Source organism: Ovis canadensis, chromosome 12, assembly GCF_042477335.2.
Source record: "Ovis canadensis isolate MfBH-ARS-UI-01 breed Bighorn chromosome 12, ARS-UI_OviCan_v2, whole genome shotgun sequence".
NCBI lineage: Eukaryota > Metazoa > Chordata > Mammalia > Artiodactyla > Bovidae > Ovis > Ovis canadensis.
In genome coordinates this window covers 57109100-57133443 of record NC_091256.1, presented here as the reverse complement: position 1 = coordinate 57133443, position 24344 = coordinate 57109100, and the positions used below count along the sequence as shown (strand labels likewise).

Sequence of the window (24344 nt, the reverse complement as noted above, 5' to 3'; positions counted from 1 at the left end):
CTTACACACTGATTTAGTTCTTGTCAATCTGACAATTCATGAAGAGAAAATTGTTGCCCCTAGTCCATCCATCCTTAAAGTTATCTTTCAAAAATGGGGTGTGACTTTATAGTAGAGGTTCCTTTGTTTCTCTAAATGACCTGTTACTAGTTTCTGTAAGTTGGGGTCACATTCTTTTCCTTTTCCTTTTGGTAGCAGAAGTTGTGGGTTGATGAAGAAAACCAATTTAAAGCAATTTTTTTTCCTGAATGTTACCATAAATTGTTTAAACACTCTTATTAACAGAAATTTAGGTCTCTTACAGGGATTTCCCCCTTGTAAAGCAAGTTTTTTTGCCACTGAAAATAGAATTGAAATGATCTCTAGTTCTCATTTCTGTAGCCATCGCCTCCCGGCTCTTCTCACATCTTCAGTTCAGTTCACTTCAGTTCAGTCGCTCAGTCATGTCTGACTCTTTGCGACCCCATGAATCGCAGCACGCCAGGCCTCCCTGTCCATCACCAGCTCCTGGAGTTCACTCAGACTCACGTCCATCGAGTCCGTGATGCCATCCAGCCATCTCATCCTCGGTCGTCCCCTTCTCCTCCTGCCCCCAATCCCTCACAGCATCAGAGTCTTTTCCAATGAGTCAACTCTTCGCATGAGGTGGCCAAAGTACTGGAGTTTCAGCTTCAGCTTCATTCCTTCCAAAGAAATCCCAGGGCTGATCTCCTTCAGAATGGACTGGTTGGATCTCCTTGCAGTCCAAGGGACTCTCAAGAGTCTTCTCCAACACCACAGTTCAAACGCATCAATTCTTTGGCGCTCAGCTTTCTTCACAGTCCAACTCTCACATCCGTACGTGACCACAGGAAAAACCACACATCTTAGAACACGTCAAATATAAAAGTACTTACAAGGCATACAGGGTTAATAGATGAGTACTCTTGGGATCAGAGCCCACTGACCTGGGGTCTTTGGGGCCCAGGCCCCCTTTCAGAGCACGAGGGGACCAGCATCTGTGATGTGTGTGTGTGAGACACACGTCTTCAGGGACATGTCTAGAAAGTGTTGATCTAGGTTAAAGTGTCCAGCTGTAAATATTTTTCATTGTAAATCATTATGGCTTGATAAGAATTTAACATTTTGAGAGCCAGACTTCTTTTTAAAAAATTTTGATTGTAGTAGGATGTACATAACATAAAATTTACCATCTTAGCCACATTAAAGTATATAATACTTTGGCATTGAGTAAATTCACACAGTTGTGTAACTTCCTCCCTGTTGCCATCTCCTTCCAGCCGCAGCAAGCATCTTTCTGTTTCCTGTCTCTGAATTTGACAATGCTAATTATCTCAGATCAGGGGAGTCTACATTTGTCTTTTTGTGACTGACTTATTTCTCTTAGCATAATGTCCTCATGGTTCAGCCACATGTCATTTCCTTCCTTTTTAAAGGATGAATAATATTTCATTATGTACATACCACACTGTGGTATCCATTCATTCATCGATAGACACCTGGGTTGCCTCCACCTTTGGGTGTTGTAAGTAATGTTGCGTTGAATAAGGGTGTACAAGTCTGAGAGCCAGACTTCTTGTGAGAGTTTGGTTTTTCTTTTCTTCACTTTTATTCAGATACTCCAATCTGAATTTAATTCCCATTACTTGCTGAAACCTCTTTCAGAGCGAGATCACTTGTGACCTCAGAATTGGTAAAGATGAGGGGCATTTTTCAGTATTTTATTTGGTTTCTCAGATGTATTCACACAAGTTGACTGTGCCTTCCCCTTTGGCCTCCGGGATGACGTGTGGCCTTGGATTTTCTCCTAGTGTTAGATGTTTCACTGTCTTCTTCCCGACGTCTGAAGGTGGGCTTTTCTCAGGGCTTGACTTGACCTTCTTCACGTGTGACTGGTAAATGTGGATATTTCTCAGGAATCAACTGAGGTCCTCACCTCTAAGATACTCATTTTCACTCTCAGTGACCCTGCTGCTCCCTCAGCCTGCTGAGAAGGCTCCTGATTTTTTTTTAACTTGTGCTACAAAAAACTGTATCTATTTTTATTATTTTTTCCCATTTACAGTTATTACAAAACATTGGCTATATTCTCTTGTGTTGTATTAATACATCTTTAAGCATGTCTTACATGGAATAAGTCTGTGCCTATTTTTATTTTTGTGGTAGTTTTTTCAGCAAGTTCAGACTTACCTGCTGCTTTTTGTTTGTGTTGTCTTACTGGACTTTAGAAAACCAGAGTTTTGCTAGGGGACTTCCCTGATGGTCCAGTGGTTAAGAATCCTCCTGCCAGTGCAGGGGCGACAGGTTTGATCCCTGGTCCGGGAAGCATCCACATGCCACAGGGCAGCTAAGCCCATGCACCGCAACTATTGAAGCCCGCGTGCCTCGAGCCCGTGAGCTGCAACAAAGAGTAGTCCCGGCGCGCTGCAATTAGAGAAGCCCTGTGCTCTGCAGTGAAGACCCAGCACAGCCAAAAATAAGAACAGATAATAAATATTTTAAAAAATGTTTTGCCAGAACTGAACTTTGGTGCCCACATTCTGTCCTGTTTACTTTCTCGGTCTCTCCAAGGGTAATGATTTTCCTTCTCTCTGTTCCAAGGTCTCTCTCTCTCTCAGTGAGCCTTCTTCCTCTCCTGCTGCCTCCACATTCCCCTCCAGGGGTGTGCTGCATGCTGAATTTGTTTTGAGCTCAGCTCCCTCTGCCGAGGGCCCCACCAGAGCTGCCCACCCATTCTATGGCAGAGTCTGACAGGCTGGTCCTGTGTAGAGTGTCTGAAATGAGCTCATGATGTTCTTCTCTGTCTTTCTTGTCTCAAAAAAGGACACCTCCCATGTGTCCAAGGCAGACCTGGAGGCCAGTTTTAACGTAGTTCAGTTCAGTTCAGTTGCTTAGTTGTGTACGACTGTTTGCGACCCCATGAATCGCAGCACGCCAGGCCTCCCTGTCCATCACCAACTCCTGGAGTTCACTCTAAATCATGTCCATTGAGTCAGTGATGCCATCCAGCCATCTCATCCTGTCATTCCCTTCTCCTCCTGCCCCCAATCCCTCCCACCATCAGAGTCTTTTCCAATGAGTCAACTCTTTGCATGAGGTGGCCAAAGTATTGGAGTTTCAGCTTTAGCATCATTCCTTCCAAAGAAATCCCAGGGGTGATCTCCTTCAGAATGGACTGGTTGGATCTCCTTGCAGTCCAAGGGACTCTCAAGAGTCTTCTCCAACACCACAGTTCAAAAGCATCAATTCTTTGGCGCTCAGCCTTCTTCACAGTCCAACTCTCACATCCAGACATGACTACTGGAAAAACCATAGCCTTGACTAGATGGACCTTTGTTGGCAAAGTAATGTCTCTGCTCTTCAATATGCTATCTAGGTTGGTCATAACTTTCCTTCCAAGGAGTAAGCGTCTTTTAATTTCATGGCTGCAGTCACCATCTGTGCATTAAAAGTAGTTTTAGCTTTCTAGGAAAGTTGCAAAAACATCATAGACAGTTCATGTGTCCCCCACTCCCACTGATCCTAATAAAGTGAAAGTGGACGTTCACCCTGACCAGTAACCAGTACTGCTACAGGACTGTAAACTCCACACGTTCTTCAGCTTTCCTTAGTTTTCCCCTAGTGTCCTTTTCTGCTCCAGGACCCCATCCAGGAGGCCACATGGCATTTAGTTGTCCTTTCCCTTCAGGCTCCTCTGGACTGTGACAGTTGCTCAGACTTTGCTTGTTTCTGTTGACCTTGATGGATCAGGCGTTTGTACAGTGTCCTTCAGTTTGGGTTGGTCTGCTGTTTGGTCTGTGATTAGGCTGGGATTACGGGTTTTGGGAAGGAAGACTGTGGAGATGCAGAGCCCTTCTCATCTCATCAGATCAGGGGTGCTTGCTGTCAACAAGACTTCTCACTGTGATACTCTTAACCTTCAGCACCTGGCTGAGGCAGTGCTTATCAGGTATCTCCAATCTAGAGTTGCTACTTTTTTTCCTCTCAGAGGTCATTTTTGACACCTCCTTCATCTTTTACTATTGAATCCAAGCCTACCAGTTCTATTTCCACATAAATTTCCATTCTGTCTAAATCACTCCTTAGAGCCACCTCTCCAGGCCAGTCGACAATTACTTGTGCCCAAACGGCTTCTAGAGAGCTCCTGGACCCCTGTCTCTGCCTGAAGTCTTGCCTGCTCCCACCCAGATGTCAGAGTGGTTTTTTAAAAATGCCAGTTGGATTATGGTACCGCATTTCTCAGTTGTTTGAATACTTTTCCATTGTCCTTAAGATCTAGCTTCTCAGCCTTGTGCACAGGCCTGTGAAATCTTGTGCGTCACCCACCCAGCCTCCTGCCTGGCCCCTTTCCCCTTCTCTCTTCTAGCCGTTGGTTTCTTCCCCTGAATTCGTTGCCTGTTCTCAGGTCCTTCCTCCCATATTGCCTGCGACAGGCCATTTTTTTCTTCTTCTTAGGATATGGTCCACCTCCACCTTGTCATCCTGCTGATCTCAGCTAAACACTATTTCCCCTAGGAAAATTGCCTCTTTCCCCCTTGCCCTCCACAGCAGAATCCATGAGGTACCCTTGCTGTGCATTTCCATAGCACCCTGCACTTCTTAACTGCTCAAGGTGCTTGAAATGACTTGTTCCATGTCTGAATCCTTGCCTCAGTGTCAAGATAGAGAAAGCTGGAACCTCTTCTCTGCTCTTCATTGCACATCCCGGGACACGGTGACCGAGCCTTCTCTATAGTTAGGCTCTCCGTATATATTTTTTGAATGAATTTGTCTTTTAATTAGTGAGTAGAATTGCAGAATGGAAAATAATTGCTCCTCCTTCTTTTGTATGCAAGTAAGTCCTTGCGTTTATTTCTGTGATTCCCTTGAGTAAAGTGTCCTGAATGCCCTGTGTAAGATGCTGTGGTTGGTATGTAATGAATCTAGAAGGGTGCAGTCCCCTCTGCTGCCCCGCACGGCCTTCCTGTCCTTTCATTGTCTCACTCCCCGAACATGACTGGGAACCTTAGTGTGCAGAGCCCCGTGTGGAGCACTTTCCTGTCAGGAGCAGCGCCATGGAGCAGGACAGGCTGGACAGATGTAATTTCAGCTCCAGCTCTGCCATTTTTAAGATTTACGTCTTGAATGTTAACCTTTGTTCATCTGAATAAATGGAGAGAGCAGTAGCCCTCTTGTAAACCTTGTAAAGAATCAGATCAGAAAAAGAATGGAAGATAATCAGCACCATCATCATAGTAACCACAGAGCTGGCATTACTGCTTTTTAAGACCTAAGCACTATGCTGCTCAGTTTGTATTACTTATTTTCTTTAATATTCACAGCAGCCCTATAAGGTAGGGATGTCATTATCTTCATGTTTTAAGTGAAGAAAGTATGACTTTGTTAAAAAATTAGTTTATCCAAGGTCATAGAGTAGTGAGCAGTAGAGCTACTGCTGAAACCTAGAATTGGTTCTAATTGGAAAAGGATTCTCTGTATCTTGTATAGCTACCCTGTCTTGCAGTATAGCTTTATTCTTGGGCTTTTAGAGACTTTTAAAGCATCTATTGGCATTTAAAAACTTAAGGGCCACCTTAAGCTGTTATTAGCTGGCATTTGTTTCTTTACCTTTTGGCAGGTCTGACATCGGTGCCTGGTGCCTGCAGGAGGCGGGTGTATGTGGAGATTGGAGGATGGGGTTGAACCCACCTAGGCAATTTTTCTTAAAGTGAGGACAGTGGGCTGTTCTAGTCAGCTTAAACTGGTGGTTTTACTAAAAATGCAGATTGTTTAGCTCCTCTTTTGATGTACTAAATTGTGATCTCTTAAGGGAGAGACTTGGGAACTATTCTTTACAAATGACTTGGTTTAAATAGGGGCTCCTTCTTTGTCTGAAGCTTGAGAATCCGTGACTAGAGGAAGTGGGAAATGTTGGAGTCCTAACTCCTGACTGTCGTGTGGTCTTGTCCTGACTGTCATGTAGGAAGCCAGTAGAGCAATCAAAATAAGCACTGGTGTGCAGGTTAGTGACCTTACACAGGTCATACAGACATAAAGTCAACAGTAGGTGAATGTTTCCCTTTTGTTTTATTTGGGGGAATTTGGCATATATCATATTGTTCTTTTTCTCTCGTGGGGATAGTCCCTGAGAGAAATGGGTCTTGACTGTAGTAGAGTTAACATCATATAAATGCAAAATCTGAGGGGGAAATTTAAGAGTATTTGGCAAATTTGCATATCATTTGTAAAGCTAGGAGTATATCTAAAGCTGGTTTTTCAAGTCTTTTAGAGAAACTGTCGTATTGTGCCCTGATTTTCCATTTAGAAACTATGGTAGTGTCAGGTTTGTGGCTAATATGAAAGCTGGTAATCAGTAGGACATGTTTTAAATATATAGTATTTATTTTAAACAGGGAGGTTACTTTCATTATTTCACCCAAAACGAGCAGAACCAGGTGGTTCCAGAATTGGTTAGTTCAGTGGCTCCTGCTGGCTCCCAGGACTCTTGGCTCTTCCTGCATGATGGTTGCAGCTGGGCTTTGTGGGTTAAAGTGCTCAGGAAGAGGGCACAGCCCTGCCTTTTGTCCACCCCCCATTCTTAAAAAGGTTTTTTTTTTTTTAACTAAAAATACTTGATTCATTCAGAAGAAGGCGGAAAGGAAGAACAAAGGAACAAAGAACACAGGAAATAGTAGAAAACAAATCACGGGATGGTTAACTAAAGCCCAACCATATTTATTATATTAACTGCATATGATCTAAATATCCTGATTAGAAAGTGGACATTGACAGACTAAATTTAAGGAAGCAGGACCCTTGAATTCTTCTTGAACTTTGCTCTGGGATGCAGCTAAGTTGCTTTTAAACAGTTTGATCCTTTCAGGTCTTGCTTTGTTAGGTGAGTGTGCAGCAGTGCTCAACCTCAGGCTGATTTCCCCCACTCCTGAGGCCTTCTCCACAGCGTTTGAGTACTCCTCCAGTGCCTGGTGAATTTAGAGTTTTTCAGCCTGTGCCCCAGTTCTTAAATAGCTTTTTGAGATGTAATTGGCATATACTGAGCTGCACCTACTTTTGAGACGTGTGCTTGCGCACACCCCATGGCCATCCCCCCTCCACCAGAAGGAGCAGTCCGCTCACTCTTGAAAGTTGCTCATGCTCATGGCACGTGGGCCCCTTCCTCCTCCTCGCTTTCTCCTTTCATGAGATCTTTGAAGCTGTTAGGGAGAAAATTATATTGTTGAGGATAAAGTTCCACGTAGACAGGTATTTATAGTTTTCGCTTTTGTTTTCTTTTCGAGGATTGTAGCGGAAATAATATGATGATTGCAGGTGTAGGTTGCTGTATCACTTATAGAAAGTTTTAAGAAACAGGCGTATATTTTAGAACAGACTGAGAAGCTTGGCAGAGAAAATATATTTTCAGAAAGGTTGAAAAAAATGGCAGAGAGGGTGGCTGTAGTGGGAAGGGGGTAGGGGGTAGGGGGTAGGGGAGGGAACACCTCCTGCTGGCGGTGCCCCCCTGGGTGCACTTGGAAGAACCGCATTCGTGGAGACCAAGTGCTTTTCTTGTCTTGGTTTTTCAAACAACCAGTACTTCTAATATGCTGAAAAAAACTAAAAAATTCTAAGATGAAAGGGTAATAGAAATATAATCCCCACTTAACTGAAGGATATACTTAGCTCAAGTGCATTTTATTCTAGTGAATTGTCTGTTTTATTGAGTGACATTTTGGTGACATATTTATTTATATTTATAGATTCGAGTTTTTTTTTTTTTTTTTTTTAATGCCCCATCACTGTAATAAACTTTTGGCTGGACATTCTCATTTTGCTCTCAGAGTACACTTGCTGAGATTAGTTTCTGTTGCAGAAAGCATTATATTGTTGCGTTAATAGCCATTTTGTAAAGAATTAATAAAGTATATAGAACTCTGTTTTAATGGGTTTCTTCAACTGTCTCCTAGCTTCTCTGACTCTGAATTTTCTTGGCTTTTTATTTTTTATTTCTTTCTGGTTCTTGTGTGTATTTTGAAAGTATACGCCTGAGGTGAAAATGGCAGCGTTTCTGTCATGATTTAACCTTATTAGAAACGACGTTCTTTGTTCTGTGTCTCTTTAGTTGAGGAATGAGCCAATTCTCTGTGTTTATAAATGCTGGCTGGTCCTTGGCAAATAAACAGACAAAACCCCCAAAACACTGAAACAGCAACAACAAAAAACAACCCCCCAAAACTCAGAGTACAGATTGAGCATGTTGGAGAATGTGTTCTTTAAAAAGTTGTCCGTACAGTGAGAACTTAATATGGGTGAGCCTTTCTTTGGAAAAGTCTTCTTTGCTAGAACTCCGGTGACTTGTTGGTCTTGTCAGAGTGAAACCTTGTATGTTTCTTACCGTAGTAATGTAAGTCACCTGTGTGGTTGTACAGTTTTCTTTCCAATTTCAGATTGAGGGTAGGGTGTGTGCTAGTTGTGCTCCTAAAATTTGGGTAGTATAGGACTTTTGAACATTTCCTGTTTATTTTATTTACTGCTCGTCATTTGGAAGAGGACTGTCTTTTCTCTACCCCTTGCTGCAAAAGTGCTAGTTCTATCACTGATGGATTTATTTGGGGTCAAAGACCACCCTTCCCCCACCCCTCAGTTTTCACTTTTATTGGTATCTATGAATCCAGTCCATTTGTAGTCCTTGAGGGACTCTCTTTGGGGCCCAGGAAGCGGGGACTAGGAGAGTGTTTTGTGTCTCAAATTTCAGCTTAAGCCAGTCTTTTGGGAAAAAATAAAAAGTTACTCATGTCCCATAGCCTCTAGAATCTGGAGCAGAACTGTTGCTTCAACAGACCTCCGGTTAAGTAGGCAGGTGTCAGATTGTGTCTCTGGGAAAAAGGAAGTGGGTAGCTCCTGGTTGTTGCAGCTGAATCTGTGCTCCCCAGATGTTCTGGCCCCAGTGGTCTCTGTTTAGTCTCTCGGTTGTGTCTGACTTTTTGCCACCCCATGGATTGCAGCAGACCAGGCTTCAGGAATTTGCTCAAACTCGTGTTCTTTGAATTGGTGATGCCATCCAACCTTCTCATCCTCTGTCATCCCCTTTTCCTCTTGTCCTCAGTCTTTCCCAGCATCAGGGTCTTTTCCAGTGAGTTGAGTCTTTGCATCAGGTGCCCAGATTATTGGCGCTTCAGCTTCAGTATCAGTCCTTCCAATGACTATTTAAGGTTGATTTCCTTGAGGATTGATTGGTTTGATCTCCTTGCAGTCCAAGGGATTCTCAAGAGTCTTCTCCAGCACCACAGTTTGGAAACATCAATTATTTGGTGCTTAACCTTCTTTATGGTCCAACTCTCACAACCGTACATGACTACTGGAAAAATCATAGCTTTGACTCTATGGACCTTTGTCGGCAAAGTAATGTTTCTGCTTTTTAATATACTGTCTAGGTTGGTCATAGCTTTTCTTCCAAGGAGCAAGGGTCTTTGAATTTCATGGCTGCAGTCACCATCCACAGTGGTTTTGGAGCCCAAGAAAATAAAGTCTCTCACTGTTTCCATTGTTTCCCCATCTGTTTACCATGAAGTGATGGGACTGGATGCCATGGTCTTTGTTTTCTAAATATTGAGTTTTAAGCCAGCTGTTTTACTCTCCTTTTCACCTTCATCAAGAGGCTCTTTAATTCCTCTTTGCTTTCTGCCATTAGGGTGGTGGTGTTATCTGCATATCTGAGATTATTGTTGTTTCTCCCAGTAGTCTTGCCCTCTTTTTACTTATTAAATTACATTCTAGGGGATCCTCCTGACCTAGGGATCGAATCCGGGTCTCCTGAATTGCAGGCAGATTCTTTACTGCCTGAGTCACCAGGGAAGCCCTAATTAGGTTCTAGGGTCCTTGAATATTAGAGGCGTGGTAAACTCCTTCCTGGTAGCCCTTTCCCAAATAGCAAACACATGTGAAAAACATTGGCTAAAATCTTTCATAGATTTTAAGTCACCTAAAATATCATTACTGGCACAAATTTATTCAGATTGTCAGAACTTCTAAGTGCTTGGGTGGGGAGGGTTCTTGTTTGTGTTTATTACTTAGGTTATATTCAGTTTCGTGGATTTATTTGTGGAAACTTGATTGGTTGTAGTGCTTATAGGACCTCAGAGAGCAGTTCCTTACTACTTGGAGAATCAAATCACGTTGGCCTAGACTGGTGTCTGCAGCTTGCAGTGGGGGTTAAGCTGGTAGAAAGTTTGGGCTAACACGTTTTTCTGAGTCTGTGAATTTTAGAAATGATTTAGAACACTTTTGAAAAGCATCTATAAGTGCTGTCTCCTCTTGTTGTCAAGAAGTTTTTAAATAAATGCTTGTGTTTTGGTAATGAAGGGGTACATATATTGGATCTGAATGTACCTTTTCTCATTTTTAATGGGAAACATTTTAATAAAACAAAACTCGGCTAATGGTAAACTTGCTGACTTCTTGCCTTTTCTTGTAAGCATGCTTAAAGTGGTCTGAGTAACAGTGCTACTAAAACAACATCTGCATTGTTTTGATGGGGTATTGATTCCTTCTGTAGTGTTCAGAATTGCTTGCATGCCTCCCAGCAACAAATTCATATATGACAGACTTTACTGGAGAGGAGCATCCCAGATAAATGAAAGGCTAGTTTACTTATCAGTAGCTCTGAAACTTTAAAATGAAAGTCGTGTTTTTAGAAATGTGGCCTTGAGGCACTAACACACTTGTATTTAGTGCATGAAGCTCTGCCAGTTATTTCTTAACAAAACCTAATCAGGGGGAACAAAAATCCTTATAGAGTTTATTTATTGATAGCTCTAAGCCACCAGAAAGAATTTCCTATTCCTCTTAATAAAATCCTGTGGGGCAGTTGTCTTTATTTTAATAGGAAAGTATTCAGGAAATTTGATTTTATCAAGGTAAACTCAAATGTTAGATATTGTAAGATTGAAGCTTTCCTTGGAGGCTGGAAGAAGGAATGGTACTTAAAGTTCTTGCTAGTGATGCTCCCTTTTCCCCTCTTAGATAGAGAGGCATTATTTCTATTGCCTGTTACAATTCACTGTACAGCAAGAAGCAAAGAAATTTGATTGGATCCTTAAATCAGGAAATGTAGCCCGCTCAAGTTTAGTTGTAGAGAGAAGACTGAAGATCATTAGTAAATAAAATAGTAGTCATTTTATTTACTAGTGAAAGGAATATGGAAATTATTTACTGTAACTCCTAATTGTTATACTTGCTATTGCCGCAAAGTTAAGTGTGTTTGTCATGATTTCTGCAGTGGCTACATGATGCAAAACAAAACCATAGCTCTTTCTGTCCTTTTAAGGTTTGTTAATGTCCTTTTTTGTTTGTTAATGAGGGAAATGAGTAAATTACAACAGAAAATTGAGGCCTCAACTGTCATACACTTTTTTCCATTGTTAAGATATTCCTATGTCAAGCTTCTATTAATTCTGTGTAATTCCAGTAGAGATAGCAAGTTATTTTGCTTAAAATGTCTTTTCCCCCTTGTGCAGTGAGAGTTGAATGTGAGAACAGATCTTAATAGATATAGTTACACAGTTTATTTTATCATGTATCACTTTATTGCTGTCTTCTAGAACATTGTTATACTAAATGTTCCAATAATGGAAATTTTATGCAGCTACTTCAAATGAAACAAATTTGCAAAAACTCAATTTTGGAACTCATTCCTTGAGGAGAGGAAAAGAAAAAACTCACCACGCTGTGACCAAATTAGATTTCTGATATGTTGGCAACTTAACAAACAGTGTCATTTCCCGAAAACGGGGCATGGGGTCCAGTGGAAATGTCAGTACTTCAGTCACTTGTAATGGGGGATATTTGCAGTTTAATATGATTGAATGGTTAAATTTTTATTTAAAAAAGGTAATTAAAATTTGGTTTTGTACCTAATTAAAAATGGCTCGACATGGACTCAGCAGTGACTGTGTTCAGTTACAGGGGGCGTCTTCTTTTCAAGAACTTGAGTTTAATTCTGGGAGGTGCGAGTTTTACTTACTGGAGCTCCTTTGTTTTGCAGAGATCATGATGCAGCCGTCCTTTTGGATTTCTTTTTAATAATGTGTGACCCTTCACCTTTGATCCCCTGACCTGCATTACCTTGGTAACCATTTCATTTTTTAATTTAATTTCATTTTTTGATTTTGGTGTACAAGCTGTAACATTTCATCTCTCAGAGTGTAACACGCTGATTTCCTCAAATAGCGATACCCCTTTGAGCGATAAACTTGCAAAATGCTGTCTTCGTTTTCTGTATTAAAATTCATTTCAGTTTTAAAAATAAAGTGTAATCTGTGTTTTCATCCTTTTAAAATTTTAAGTTTAATGAGTGCATTTCCCCACACAGTATATTTCCTCTTCTATTCATGTTTTGCAGTAGCCAGATGAACTTGGTGTTCACATGTAACTTGCACACACCCCAGACACCCACATCTCCTCCCCCACCCGACTCCCATCCCTACCCCCGTGCCCCCACCCCACCCCACCCCACCCCACCCCTCCCCATGGTCACCACACACACCTCCCCACCATCACCACGGTCAACACACACCCCTTCCTTTGCAGATTCACTCTCCTTTCAGAAGTGGTGGCAACTTGAACTTAACTGGTTTCTGCTGCCACGTTCTACCACCTCACATTACATTTTATATTCTCAAGTGTTGGTAGAAGAAAAAGTTTAGCCCTTGAATTCCACATATGGGTTGGAAGATAAGAAAGTTGTCTCCTTCCCAAAATTCACCTTTCCCCTTTCTTTAGTATTTTATCCTTTATTTGAGATGTAAGTTAAGAATGAATGACATTTCTAATGTGATCAGACGTGTCCTTTGCTGAAACCTGGTTAGTTGGCTCTGATGGTCCATACACCAGACTGACTGCTTTATGCCGCATGCTATTTTATGACTGCTTTTCAGACAATGCATTTGCAACTGTATTCCACTTTTCACAAAACTCTTATTCAAAAGCAAAAGCAAAACCTTGAGATTTAAAAATAAAAGTCAAACTTAAGTTAATTCTTTGAACTGGCAAGATATTCCTGAGAAATCATGTTCTTTAAAAAAAAGAAAAATCATGTGGCATCTCGTAGCATGGCCTGCTGAAGCACAGATTATTTTCTGAGTGTCTCATTATTTTATTCTCCAACATGTAATGCTGATGCTTTAATTGCACACAGCTGAAGCTGCTAAATGAGCACTGAAATGGATTTAAGTCCTCTCTGAGCTTTGTTGATACCTATAAAAGTTTATGTCATTCATTAGAACCACAAATTAAAATTAGTTGTAGTGAGCTGCTCATTGGAGATCGGAATGCTCACGAACACTTCTTCAGGCCTCCTTGCTCGTCTTTGTCTGTTATACTTAACATACCTGGGAAACTGCCCTTGGCCTGTCGGGTGTCTTTTCACAGAATTGCAGAATGTCAGAGCTGTGAAGTATGAGTAGGTAAAACATCCCATGATTACAGAGCCAGAAAGGGCATGAATGTTCCAGGAGTGGGAGCAGCTTACTTATCCAACCTTGCATTTTAAGGTGATTTTTTTTTAATGGTAATGCTTTCAGAGTTGTGTGGAAATGTTTTCCAGGTTGCATCCTTTTATTTGTTCCTCTCTAGCACGAGAAGAAGGATAACGTGTGGCTCAGAATTTGCTGAACAGACATGTCAGGGCTGGAGGGGCTGTAAGCGGTGGTCTGATCCACTCTCCTTGCTAAAGCAGTCCTATGTCTGCCCGACTCCTGAGGGGGAGCTGGCTGCTGGTCCCCAGGGAGTCCCAGCTCCCTGTTGACAGAATCAGGGCCTCTTGACATCTCTCTGAAGGCTCCCAGGTCCTCTGAAGATAGTCAGACACTTTAAGTCCAGTAGGAGCTGAGGAGACAGTTAATAGGCACCCAGGAGAAATGTCTTCATTGTGATAATTTTTATTTTGCAATTTAGTCAGAGCTGGTATACATATGGTCACATTTGTTACCTATTGTCAGTGAGCAGCGCTTACTTGGTTAGTATTTAGGAATTCTAGTGAGTTGTAAATCATCTGGATGTTGTTTTTGTGAGCATGAGTCGGTGAGAAAACTCTAGGCTGAGAATCAGAAGACCTGCTTTGGACCGGCAGGGTCTCTGGATGTGCCAGGGGTCTCTTGTGAGGTAGCGACGCACAAGACTCAAAAACTCAAATAGAAAGACTTCAAAAGGCTTTCATGTTGTGGTTGAAATCAGTGAAATCATTTGTTCCACTTAATGTACAGGGGTTTGTGGAACATTTCATTGATTCGACTTCAGTTTTATCCTGTGTGAAACGTGGGGACTGTGTGTCTCCTACTAGCTTTTTAGGGTTGTTGGCAGGATAAATGAAAATGCATGACGGACACCCTGGGAGCCCAGAAGAAAGGTGGCTTTGAAATGGAACCTCATGCGAGGGCTGTGCTCTTGGCAGCCACAGTCTTTATGCTGGGAAGACGTGGTAGTGAGAGCTCTGGTGATCGGTTGGGAGCTCGGCCGCCTTGCGTGGAATCCTGCCTCCCACCTTGGCCCCTTGCAGGTGGCCTGGCGGAGACCATCATTTAACCTTTCTGTGCCTCAGTTTCCTCCTCTGCTTGTAATGCAGAAGACACAGGTTCGATCCCTGGGTTAGGTAGATCCCCATGCAAAAATTGCCTTCCGCAAAACTGGCCCCTGGTGCCAAAAAGGTTGGGGACCACTGGTTTATGGGAATAACCAGTGCTAGTTCAGATGCTTCAAGTTAAACCTGGGTTCTTAACCACTTAACAAGACAAGTTTAGATAATTAAGAGCCTGTTGGCCCTTTAATGGTAGGTTCTTTGGTTTTGGCTAATTTAGGCTAAATTAGGAGACGTACGAAAGACCCGTGGGCGAGACCCCCCATTTTTTGCTTAGTCAGCACTTGCTCATTCTCTCTTAGCTTCAGTCAGCTGCCTAGTGAGCTGAAGAGTCAGAAAGCGTTGAGAGGTTTTTGCTTTGCTGTGAGAGGCTTCAGTGCTCCATCCTCGGTAGAATAAGGAAGAAGGAAGTCACTGCTGTGTGTCCTGTTTCCCCAAATGTTTCCACATAATTACCTACATTAATCTCTGAGCTCCATGGTGTTCGTTAACTCCGTCTGGTCCCTGAGAACACCGATGCACAGGCAGGTTAAATGAGCTCCTTTGGGGTCACCCCTAGTGGGTCACAAAACTGGGTCTTGAGTCCAGTACTTCAGTCCAGGTACTGCACTTCTGGGACCCGCTGCTTTTGTTTGCTGGCAAACCTGGCGGCTCCCCTGACAGGAAATTCTGCCCTCCTCTGCACACATTCCTGTCCCTCAGCTACCAGCACCCCTGCCGTAATCAGGCCTTCAGTGCCCCGGGCAGGAAGGCCCTGCCTTCACATGGCACCTGGAGGGGCTCCAGGCAGCGGCTTCCTTGCTCTTGCTCTTTACCACACAGCTTTAAATCGTGGAGCCCTGACTCCATCCCAGGCTTGGGGCTGCCAGTTCAGAGAAACTTGATCAGCAGCGTGGAGAGACACGGGATATTTACAGTGCTCACAGCAAGGCATACCTGGAGCTGATATGTGCACACGTGGACTTGTGTGTCTTGCACACGGGCTGGTGCTGTTAGTTGTTGAGTTGCAGTGTAATCTGCAGTGCCCTTTATGGGTAGTTTGGTGGTTTACCCACCAGCCACCTTCCTGTGGGAGGAGAGTCCATCTGACCTCAGTAGGAGGTAGTCTTCTGAGAGTGGGCATCTTACCATCACAGAAACCGGGTTGGAGATTGCTTGTGGGGCAAAATGAAGCAGTGGGTGGTCTCTCCTTTGCCTTTTCACTCTCTTTTCTTTCCCTGTCTCATGTGCATTTATTCTTCAGTCCCTCCTTCCCTCTCCTCCCCAACCCTTCTCTTTCTTATCCTCCCCCTGTTTCACTTTTTTTCCATCATGTGCCAAATACTTCTGAATGTATCTGTCGTCAGGCTTTAAACACTTGAAATCCTGCAAGGGGCCTGGTGTTTCTCATAGTTGATTCCATGTGTCCTGGGACTTGTCTTTCAGAGGTGAAGGTGCTCCCTGAATCACTCCACAAACTGTCAGATTTTGTTTGTGATCATCAACCTTGAGTTGGGTGGTATATCTCGGGTAGATAACTTGGCATGGCTGTTTGAGAAGCGCCATCACTAACTAGGACTGAGTGCGGGGCAGTGATGGACTTAGCCCTCTAGTGGCACTTGCATCCAGCTTTTGGTGTGTTTGCTGCTGGAAGATCTGCGGTCAGGTGTCAGGCACCCCCCGTCTGGTGCTGGGGAGCCGCTCCTGAGAGGACAGACCCTTCCCAGAGGCCTTCAGCCCGCTCAGTTGTGCTGCCCGGGGTGTGTGGGTGTCCCATGGCCTTGCATGGTGGCCTGTGTGCCTTGGGAGGCTACAGGAAGTGCCCGACCCTGGGGGTAGGGTGGTGGAGGAGGGGCTGAGCAGACCCCTTAAGGGCAGTTCTGATGGCATTTAACCCCTCAGGAGGCAGTGAGGAGGATAAGAAACATGGTCCAACTGTGGAAGATACTTTTGCCATTCTTCAGTGAACATCTGCCCTCGTCAGCAGTGGGGTGACTGCTGGCTGAGGCGGTGGTGGGGATGCTGCGCAGTCAGAGCATGTGGGATGCAGCTCCTGTGTGTTCTCTCTGGCGGTTGTCCTCTCCTGGGAAACCGGGGCCCTGGTTGCCATGGCACCAGGTGACACGCCTCAGAATCACAGGCTTTAGACCACGGGACAGATGTGGGTGCCCGCACAACACGTGGATGGTCAGCCTGCAATGCCCCAGTCCTCCCCTCTCTCTTTACGGATCCTTTGGAGTGTTTTTTCCCCTCTCAGGCCCTTGTGTCCCCCGCCGGGAGAAGCCAGAGGACTTTTCTCCTCCTTCTGTAGTGGTGGGAGAAGGACTGACAGCGAGGGGGCCAAGTTGGTGGCAGCATTTGACTCTGGGTTTCTCTTACCTGCCCTGGCATGTGTTCCACCGTCTGACACGAGTGCTGGTACGTAAGAGACACCCAGCCAACGTTCACTCTCCTTTCAGCTCTCATTAGCACAGGTAATTAAGAACAGGAGCTGATAGACAGCACGTATCTGTGCAGAGATATATCTGTAATTAAAGTTTTAATTAAAGAAACACCAGACCAGGCAGATGGTTCTGATGCCCGCATCCTGTAAACCAAACAACCGCGGCTTTTCGATCTTGCAAACAAGCAGAGCAGAGTAGCGACAGTGCTCCCAGAAGTAGACCAGGAGGCAGAGGTCGTCTTGTTAACTAGCCAGAGTCGAATCTTGGTAGCAGTCTCTGCTACACCAAACCCAGGGATAATCATCGCAGTTTGAAATGGAAATTCAGTACATCAAAGTTATGTCCCAACAAAAGCCTTTAAGCCTCCAGTCAAGGGCATTACCAGAGCCCAGCTGGTATATCACAAGGCATGTGGTTTTGTGCTAGATCACAAAAGCTGACAAAGTGTTATTTGGGATCATCAGCTAAATACAGTATTAAATTAGAGAGCTACCATCCTGACTGTTCAGGTTTGGCTCCCCATGTAGCATGGCAGGACAGAGCTGGGACGGATGCCGCCTCCCTCCTGTGTGTCCTCTGTTCCGGGTCATGGTGACCTCAGTGGCCAGCCAGCTGCAGAATGAAAAAAATGAAACCATTCCTGGGTTAACAGGAAAAGATGAATTTCAGGTCTTGTCACTTCTGAGAAAAACCCGCCCCCGGGCTGTGCCCCTGTCATCAGGAGGCCAGAGCCACCCAGGAGGTGGGCAGGCAGTTCACTCTGACCTCTGGGGTTCTTCCCCCGCTGACCCCCCTAGTTTCTTACCCTTCCTCATAATCACTTACGTATCCAGGCACGTGGTTTTCTGACATTCGTTGCAGGCAGGCACTTCTACACCTGAATTTTCTGCTAATGGACATAAATGTGTTTTTTACCACCGACATCTCACTCACTCGTTCTCACTTGGTAGAACCAACACTAAAGGTGTTCATTTCTTATTTCATGGGGAAGCATTTTAAAGGGTCAGGAGAGTAGTTGTCTACTCTGGCGGGTGATCATGTTGTCCCGTGTCTTTAAAGGAAGTAGGATTCTCACTGAAAGAAGAGCCATGTTATACCAGGACATGTATGAGTGTTAATATCTTCCCATTAAAGGCCCAACCCCAGGATGTTAGGACTCGTTAGTACTGTTTATCAGTCAGAACTCAGTCATCTTAGGAGAGCTGCTGTATCCATGGTACTGTGGTGGTTGTGAGTGTTGGGGGGTGTGAGATGGGTGGATGAAAGTTTTTTTTAACCACCGTTTTGCTTAGGAAAGACTTTCATTTGATGAGATGTTCTTTTTTTTTAGAAGTCAATTAAGTGTCAGCTGCTTTGACTAAATAGTTTTTTGTGCTTTTGCCCAGGAAGTGTTGTTAGACCTGTACAGAGCTGTGCTATTAGGTATTAAGTTGGTGTTTTACTTGCGGAATTGGAATCCGACTGTGGGGTCTATATCTTCTGTAGCTTGGTTAGAGAGTTGACCACATGAGCCCTGAGTATACAGCACAGTTTGTGACTGTAGGAGACTTTCTATGAGTGACACTGCTGCCCCTCAGAGCCTGGCTTTAAGGGCTCACGTCCAGGTTTCACCCTGGAGAAAAACACCAGAAGCCCACCTGGAATAGTCAGGGGTTTTTTCCTCTTGCTGCGGTGGGGTTTTAAGAGAATTTTGCCATCCCCGATAGCTGTATGACGTTGGGGGCTAGGCAGTGTTCTCCACTCCTCGAGAGAGACTTAAATTCAAAACATTTATCCATTTGTCCCATAAATATTTACCCAGTGCCTAGTAGCAGGCACTGTCCTAGGTACAGGAGTAAAGCAGTAAACAAAGCGAGGCCTGCTTTCAAAGAGCCTATTTTCTGGTTGGCCAGGAGGAGTTAGAAGCAGAAAGGTGACAGTGAGTGACTGCACAGCCCACTTTGAGGACCTCATCAGCGCTCAGAACACGGAGGAGACGGGCGCTGTTACTGTCCCTGATTCACAGAGAGGGAAACTGAGGCACAGAGCGGTTAAAAATAACTCACCCAGGGTCACAGCACCAGTGCTGTTGGCATTTCAACCCAGGTTGTCTGCCTCCAGGTTTCATGAACACTGGGCCATCTTGTTTGCCTGTTAAAAAATAGCCTGATCTGTTTATTTCTACCTGAATAAAGAAACAAATACTGTATGATAATAAGTGTGACAAAGAACAGTGAATGTTCTGGATGTTGACGTGGGTGTGTGTGCACACGGGTGCTGCCTTGGCTGGTGTGGAGGGAGCAGGTGGCGCCCCTACGGCGATTTGAAGGAAGTGGCACTGTGATTCATGTAGATATCCGCGCGGAGGGTACTCCACGTGGTGGGAACAACAGAAGCAAAGGTCCCGGGGTAGTTGTGGGCTCAGCAATAGCAAAAGAGAAGCGAAAAGGCCTCTGTGGTCGCACTGGGTAAGGACAGTGGAGGGGAGCAGATGAGGTGGTTGGGCCTTGTAGGGCATGGGCAGTTCTTTGGTTTTACTGAGTCAGAAGGGGAGCCAGCCAAGAATTTTTGAGCAGGAAAATTACGTGATTAAAACAATCACTTTGGGAGCTTCCCTGGTAATCCACTGGCTATGACTCTGAGCTTCCACTGTAGGGTGCACGGGTTCGGTCTGCTCGTCAGGGATCTAAGATTCCAAATGCTGCATGGCTTGGCCAAAACAATATATATAAAGGGATCGCTTTCCATGCAATGCAGAGAGTAGTTTAGGGCAAAGGTTGGCTTACCTTGGCCCCAGGGCCAAATCCAGCTGCTGCCTGTTTCTGGGCAGCCAGCAAACTGAGGATGTTCTTTACATTGCTAGAGGGTTGGGAAAGAAGTAAGATGACTTGAGAATATTCTGTGGCACATGAAACTTGTATGAAATTCAGGTTTCAGTGTCCGTTCACGCTCCAGTTTTATTGGCACAGAGCCATGCTCAGTTGTCTGTGTAGTGTGTGAGGCTGCTTTCAAGCCACGGCAGCCAAGTTGAGTAGTTGCAGCAGAGACCATCTGGCTCACAGAGCCTGAGATATTTACTCTCCGGCTCTTTAAGAAAAAGTTTGTTGATCCCTGGTTTAGGGGGGCCAGGGATGGAGGCAGGGAGACTCGTGAAGAGACTGTTGCAGAGGCCTGTGGTGGCTCGTCTGGACCAGGGCAGCGAGAAGCGGTCAGATGCTGGATGCATTTCAGGGGAAGAACTGAGTGGTTGTCTGCAAACGTGAGGACTTGGGGATGATGCCAATGTTTTTGCACCGAACAACTGGAAATGCAGTTCCCATTCACTGAGATGGGGAAGACTGGGAGCAGCAGGTGAGGGAGATGGGCCAGGAGACAGCCCTGTGTTGTGTTAATGTCACGATGCCACGTGGATAGGTGCAGAAGGCAGGCAGTTTAGAGGGGTCTTGACTTGAGCCAGGCTCCTCACTGTTGTCAGTGGATTGAAGGGTTGTAAAACTGCGGAATAAATGGAATCCGGTAGGGGGTGTGAATGGATGGAGCACAGAGGTACTCAGTGATGAGAGGAAGGGGAGAAGGGAGCGAAGGAGGTGAGAAGGGACTCCACGGAGGGAAACCAGGAAAGTAGAGTGTCTTGGAGGAGCGTGTGTCAAAGCAGCAAACAAGGTCGTCTGTGTCAAACCTTCTAAAGTCAGGTGAGATGCAGGCTGAGAGCTGACCCTGGGCCTGGCAGTGTGGGTCAGTGGTGACTTTGATAAGAGCCAGATGAATGAAATGGCAAGGGTGTCACTGACTCTAGCTGGTTCAAGCACAAACGGGAGGAGAGGAAGCAGAGCAGGTGCTTTGGAAGCTGTGTTTTCTGCTGCCCCAGTGTGGGCTGGGAGGATGCCGAGAGCTGGATTTGACCTAGGTTTGGAAGTCTGCCTGGGGAGTGCTGGCAGGGGAGGGGCAAGGGAGCCAAGCACCCGTGTGATGGTGGGTAGTGGCCTCTGGACCAAGCAGGGGGCAAACGTGAAGCATGAGTGAGAGGAGGGGCAGCAGGAGGCCCTGGGTCACTGTATTCAAGGAACTGTTGTTCAGTTGCTCAATCATGTCTAACTCTTTGCAACCCCATGGACTGTAGCCCACCAGGCTTTTCTGTCCATGGGATGACCCAGGCAAACATCCTGGAGTGGGTTGCCATTTCTTACTCCAGGGGATCTTCCTGGACCAGGGATCGAACCCACCTCTCTTGCATTGGCAGGCGGATTTTTTTACTCTGAGCCACGAGGGAAGCCCATGCATTCAAGGAAATAGGGCCATGGAATTGTTGGAGTAGGGATAGTCAGAGTGGGATGCTTGAACTTGATGTTGTGAAGGGGTGCAGTTGTGGTTACCATCAAGGTCTAGAGCAGTGCCGTCCAGTAGAAATATAGCGTGACCGATGTGTAATGATCTAGGAGCCATATTTTAAAACAGTGTAAAGAAGTGAAGTTAGTAATATATTTTATGTAGCCCCATGTATCTAGAGTATTATGTGAATTGAGGGCAAGAGGAGAAGGGGACGACAGAGGATGAGATGGTTGGATGGCATCACCGACTTGATGGACATGGGTTTGGGTAGACTCTGGGTGGACACCAACTCTGGCAGTTGGTGATGGATAGGGAGGCCTGGCGTGCTGCAGTTCATGGGGTCGCAAAGAGTCAGACACGACTGAGTGACTGAACTGAACTGATGGTCAATATAAAAATTGTTGAGGTGCTTTGTCTTTATTTTGTACTTAGTTCAGACTCAGCGCACCTCAAAAGCCACATGCGATTTGTAGCTACCATACTGGATAGCCTAGGTCTCGGAAATGACCATGGAAGTGCAGTCCAGGGGTGTCAGAGGGAGTGGGTCAGGAACAGGGAGGCCAAGGCTTGTGACCGACTGTCTTTGTGGAGATCCTGATGAGATGAGCAGGGTTGGAGAGGGAGGCTGGGACCCTTGTTAGGGTTGCTGCGCCAGTGGCCTCTACTCTTCGCCTTCTGCCCACTGTGAAGTGTTTCCTGCCCAATCCTGTCATTTCTTAAAGCATCTGTGATGTTTTGGGCGCTTGCTCTTGCCTCCAGGCAGATCAGAGTGGTAATTCCTTGGAATTGGGAATTCACAGCAAGATTTCTGAGTCACAATAATAGCAGAACACAGGGCCATAGTTTTTCCAGGATCTCCCTAGCAGGGCAACTTTTCACGTGAGTTTTTACTTTTATCCTTTAGATTCTTTGTTTTGTCACATCTTTAGATTCCTAGATTTTGGCATAATCCTCGAATTCTGTGGGCTTCCCTGGTCACCCAGCTGGTAAAGAATCCGCCTGCAATGCAGGAGACCTACTTGGGTACAATTCCTGGGTTGGGAAGATCCCCTGGAGAAAGGAATGGCTACCCACTCCAGTATTCTGGCCTGGAGAATTCCATGGACTGTATAGTCCATGGGGTTGCAGAGTCGGATACGACTAAGCAGCTTTCACCTTGCAAATTCTATTAGTTATACTTAACAATCCTAAATGTGTTTGAATCCCTGAAGAAGCTCACGTTTACTAGCTTTTTGAGAGTCTCGTGATACAGAACCTCCCTGCCCTCTGATGCTTTTAAAAGGCAGGCATGGCCCAGCCATTTATTATGCAAAGAATTTAAATACACACGCAGATAGACACACACAGGCATACCTTGGAGATACTGCGGGTTTGATTCCAGACCACTGCAATAAATTAAATAATGCAATAAAGCGAATCACATGGATTTTTTTGGTTTCCCAGTGCATTTAGAAGTTATGTTTACACTACACTATAGTATGTTAAGTGTAGAATACTAGCATTATGTCTAAAAATAATGTTTCAGTTCAGTTCAGTCACTCAGTCGTGGCTGACTCCTTGCGACCCCATGAATTGCAGCACGCCAGGCCCCCCTTGTCCATCACCAACTCCTGGAGTTCACTCGAATTCACGTCCATCGAGTCAGTGAGGCCATCCGGCCATCTCATCCTCTGTCGTCCCCTTCTCCTCCTGCCCCCAATCCCTCCCAGCATCAGAGTCTTGTGAATGTATGTACTTTAATTAAAAACATTCTCTTTCCCAAAAAATGTTAACTGTCATTGGGCCTTCTAGCTAGTCATAATATTTTTGCAAGAGTAACATCAAAGATCTCTGATCAGAGATCATCGTAACAAATAGAATAATAATGAAAAAGTGAAATATTTTAAGAATTACCAAAACATGACACACAGACGTGAAGTATGCAGATCCTGTTGGAAAAATGGTGCCAATAGACTTGCTTGATCCAGGGCTGCCACCAGCCCTCAGTTTGTAAAAAACCAGAATATCGTGAAGTGCAGTAAAACGAGGTGTGCCTGTGTGTGTGTGTGTGTGTGTGTGTGTGTGTGGTGAAGTGCAGTAAAACGAGGTGTGCCTCTGTGTGTGTGTGTGTGTGTATAGGTGTGTAGGTGTCAGCTTTGATCCGCAGCGTGTATTTAAAATTGATGAATGTTTATGGGTGGTCAGGAGGCTGGTTTTTTTTTAACCCTTTGTGGGCAGTGCATGTGTGCATGCATGTTCACTTCCCAGGTGGCTCAGTGGGAAAGAATCCACCTTCTAATGCAGGAGCCACAGGAGATGTAGGTTTGATCCCTGGGTTGGGAAGATCCCCTGAAGGAGGAACTGGCAGCCCACTCCAGTATTCTTGCCTGAGAAATCCCTTGAACAGAGGGGCCTAGCAGGCTACAGTCCATGGGGTTGCACAGAGTTGGACAAGACTGAAGCGACTGAGCGTGCATGCACAAACACTGATGGTGGGTCAGAAAGCTGTTCTTCCTTTTTAGCATTTTGTAAGAGGGAAAGTGAACTGTTGTGAAAGGGTGAACAGAACACTTCAGCTACACACATGTTCTTACTGCTTCCCATACCAGTAATGAACCCCAGGGAAAAAGGTGAATGGATACCCTGATTCTGTCCCTTGTTGTTGTTTTCTGTATTAAGCCTAAATCCTCAAAAGTTCTACCAGCCCCCAAATTAGAAGGAGCCCACCTTGAGCCTTGTGGCTCAGCTGGTTAAGAATCTGCTGGTTAAGAATCGAGACCTGGGTTCGATCCCTGGGTTTGGAAGATCCCCTGGAGAAGGGAAAGGCTACCCATTCCAGTATTCTGGGCTGGAGAATTCCATGGACTGTAGAGTCCATGGGATCACAGAGTCAGACATGACTGATCGACTTTCAGCTTGAGCCTCGTGTCTGAATCTTTGTCCTTAGATGACTTCGTGTTGAAGGAGTCATTGGTGGTTGATTTCTTGTGAGATGATGTGAGAAAGCAAGGTCTACCCCAATAGTC

General features: G+C 44.9%; 1 protein-coding gene across 6 annotated transcripts in view; it reads left to right on the top strand.

The window, feature by feature from the left end:
• The window catches only part of LOC138416524 (calmodulin-binding transcription activator 1-like), a 117865-nt gene that overhangs the window by 71310 nt on the left and 22211 nt on the right, over positions 1–24344 (top strand). For 5 of the 6 annotated variants that reach the window (XR_011247711.1, XR_011247714.1, XR_011247712.1 and 2 more), the window contains exon 4: positions 12020–12103. Coding sequence is in view for 1 of the 6 variants with exons in the window: in XM_069545804.1 (XP_069401905.1) it covers positions 12020–12028 (9 nt within the window). In the remaining 5 variants the exon portion in view is untranslated. Of the gene's footprint in view, positions 1–12019; positions 12285–24344 lie in introns of those variants that run through there. The other variant, XM_069545804.1, reaches the window with a different exon arrangement.